This window comes from Psammomys obesus, unplaced genomic scaffold (genome assembly GCF_907164565.1).
Source record: "Psammomys obesus unplaced genomic scaffold, mPsaObe1.curated_primary_1811, whole genome shotgun sequence".
In the NCBI taxonomy this organism is placed as follows: Eukaryota; Metazoa; Chordata; class Mammalia; order Rodentia; family Muridae; genus Psammomys; species Psammomys obesus.
Window position 1 is genome coordinate 6,288,212 of NW_026592548.1, and position 2,041 is coordinate 6,290,252.

General features: G+C 41.7%; 1 protein-coding gene across 1 annotated transcript in view; it reads right to left on the reverse strand.

The window, feature by feature from the left end:
- Nucleotides 1-784: 784 nt before the first annotated feature.
- The window catches only part of Slc44a5 (solute carrier family 44 member 5), an 89,644-nt gene continuing 88,387 nt past the window's right edge, over nucleotides 785-2,041 (reverse strand). Inside the window, exon 21 of the mRNA XM_055614311.1 lies at nucleotides 785-888. Within this exon, the coding sequence (XP_055470286.1) occupies nucleotides 785-888 (104 nt within the window). The remainder of the gene's footprint in view (nucleotides 889-2,041) is intronic.

The window sequence follows — 2,041 nt, forward strand, 5'->3', positions numbered from 1 at the left end:
GATGGGAAAACGAAACGGAAAACGATGGGTGGGCAGACCTGTCATTGTTCACCATTGCAGGATTTGGTCTTTTAGGCCAGGTCTGTCCACTGCCCACGAGATCCGGGAAGCACTGGCCGGCCAGGAAGGCACTTGTGAGAGAACTGAGTGGTAAGGGCTGGACCACTGACCGGCAGCTCTCTCAGGCAAAGACCAAAGGGGAAGGGTCTTTAAAAACATTGCTTTAGCCGGGCGCAGTGACACACGCCTGTAATCCCAGCACTCAGGAGGCAGAGGCAGGTGCATCTCTGTGAGTTCAAGGAGAGCCTGGTCTACAAAGCCAGTCCAGGACAGCCAAGGCTACACAGAGAAATCCTACCTCAAAAAACAAAAACCAAACAACTTTGCTTTAATTCTCAAAAAAATTTTTTTTCTGCAGAAGACTTTTAGTTGTCCATATGCTAGGAGCTATCAATTTAAATCATGTAGCCTTCATCAAGTTGCTATTAAATAAGAATATGAATGTATTCAATATACATTTCCAAATATCCGAGCCACTCTATGTAAAAAATAAAAAATAAATTACAAAGCGAAACACCTTAGTATAAAAATGTTGCATGTAATTGACAATTCCCTTGCGACTTCTGGTGGCTTCACAGGTAACAGTGTGGGATTTGGTATAAAATGCAAAAGCAAGCCAGCTAGGCCTTGGATAGAATGCCCCCAACCGAAGCGCTATAGAAGGCATGATGGACAGATACAGCGTGGGAGGCGACACAGGCGACAGGCTGCCCAGCTGGCTCTCCTACTGCTTCTCACTCCACTGCGGCTTTACCAAAATGTTCCTTAGAGTTGGAGTCATAAAATAGGGTCTTGAAGCAGAGCCTTCATTTCTTTCCTCGTCTTCCACTAGGAGGGAGGAGGGCAGAGCATCAACAGAGCAGCAAAGCGGTGGGAGGAGCAACACCGCCACCTGCTGCACATGCGCTGCACAGCAACGCCAAACATCGCTTTTAAAACAAAAATTCGACAACAGCATCATTGTAAACAGCTATGAGAAAACAATCAGCCCTTGTTATTACATCGATAAGATATCGTTTCATTGCGTCCCAGGTCAGTTCTGGTGACAGTTCAAGAGTTTCCATGGAATGAATGAGGAAATAGCATTTATTCCCCAACCAAATTTGCTTTCTAAATTACAATATGTGTTTCCAAATTGCCTTTGTTTAGCCAATGACAATTCAGATTGACAAAGAGATCCTTGTGTGTAATCTCAAATCCTTCCATGCACAGTCCTGAAAATATTGCTCTGTGTTTTAAAAACTTTAATTGCTGTAAGAAAATGGCTTCTAAACTTCTCAAAAACGACATTCATTTTTGCTCTACACATTCTAATCACAGAAGTAAAAAACGGAGACTATTTTTCTAAATGAGAACACACCATAGCACAGCCAACCAGACAGCTAATTCTCACATCTGATCTCTAGCCAATGTCCCAATTTTTTGTGTGTAACTGAGTCAACTAGAGAGTTTTCTCATGATCCAGAGAGTGGCCTGCATCCAAACACGAGCTTGTGGGCTAGGTGGAAACTACATGCTATCTAGTAAGTATCACATTCTCACAGGCCTTCAGGAGGTCCTGGCTTGGCTGGAAATAAGATACTATTACAATTCAAGAAAAAATAAATAAGTGATCGATCTTCTCCACATTATCAAGGAAAGAATGAAGAAGGCTCTTTGCAAAGTGACATTTGGGAATGAACAATGCCAATAAAGCAATCCAAGAACCAGCTGCTGGCTGTCATGCAGACAAATACTTTGAAAACCTTCTGGAACTATTGGCTCTATGTAAGAAGTTGTCATAAAACCGTTCTAAATCTAGGTTCACACACTTCAAATAAGTAAATAAATTAGCATTTATATTAACATAACACAAGGATATATTTCTGACTCTCAAATGCGTGGGCTGTATTGATACCCACACATTCTGTTATTAATATACACACAATTTGACATGAGTTTAGTGTCAAAACCAAAAGGGCCCCAATTAATCCTATGCTCT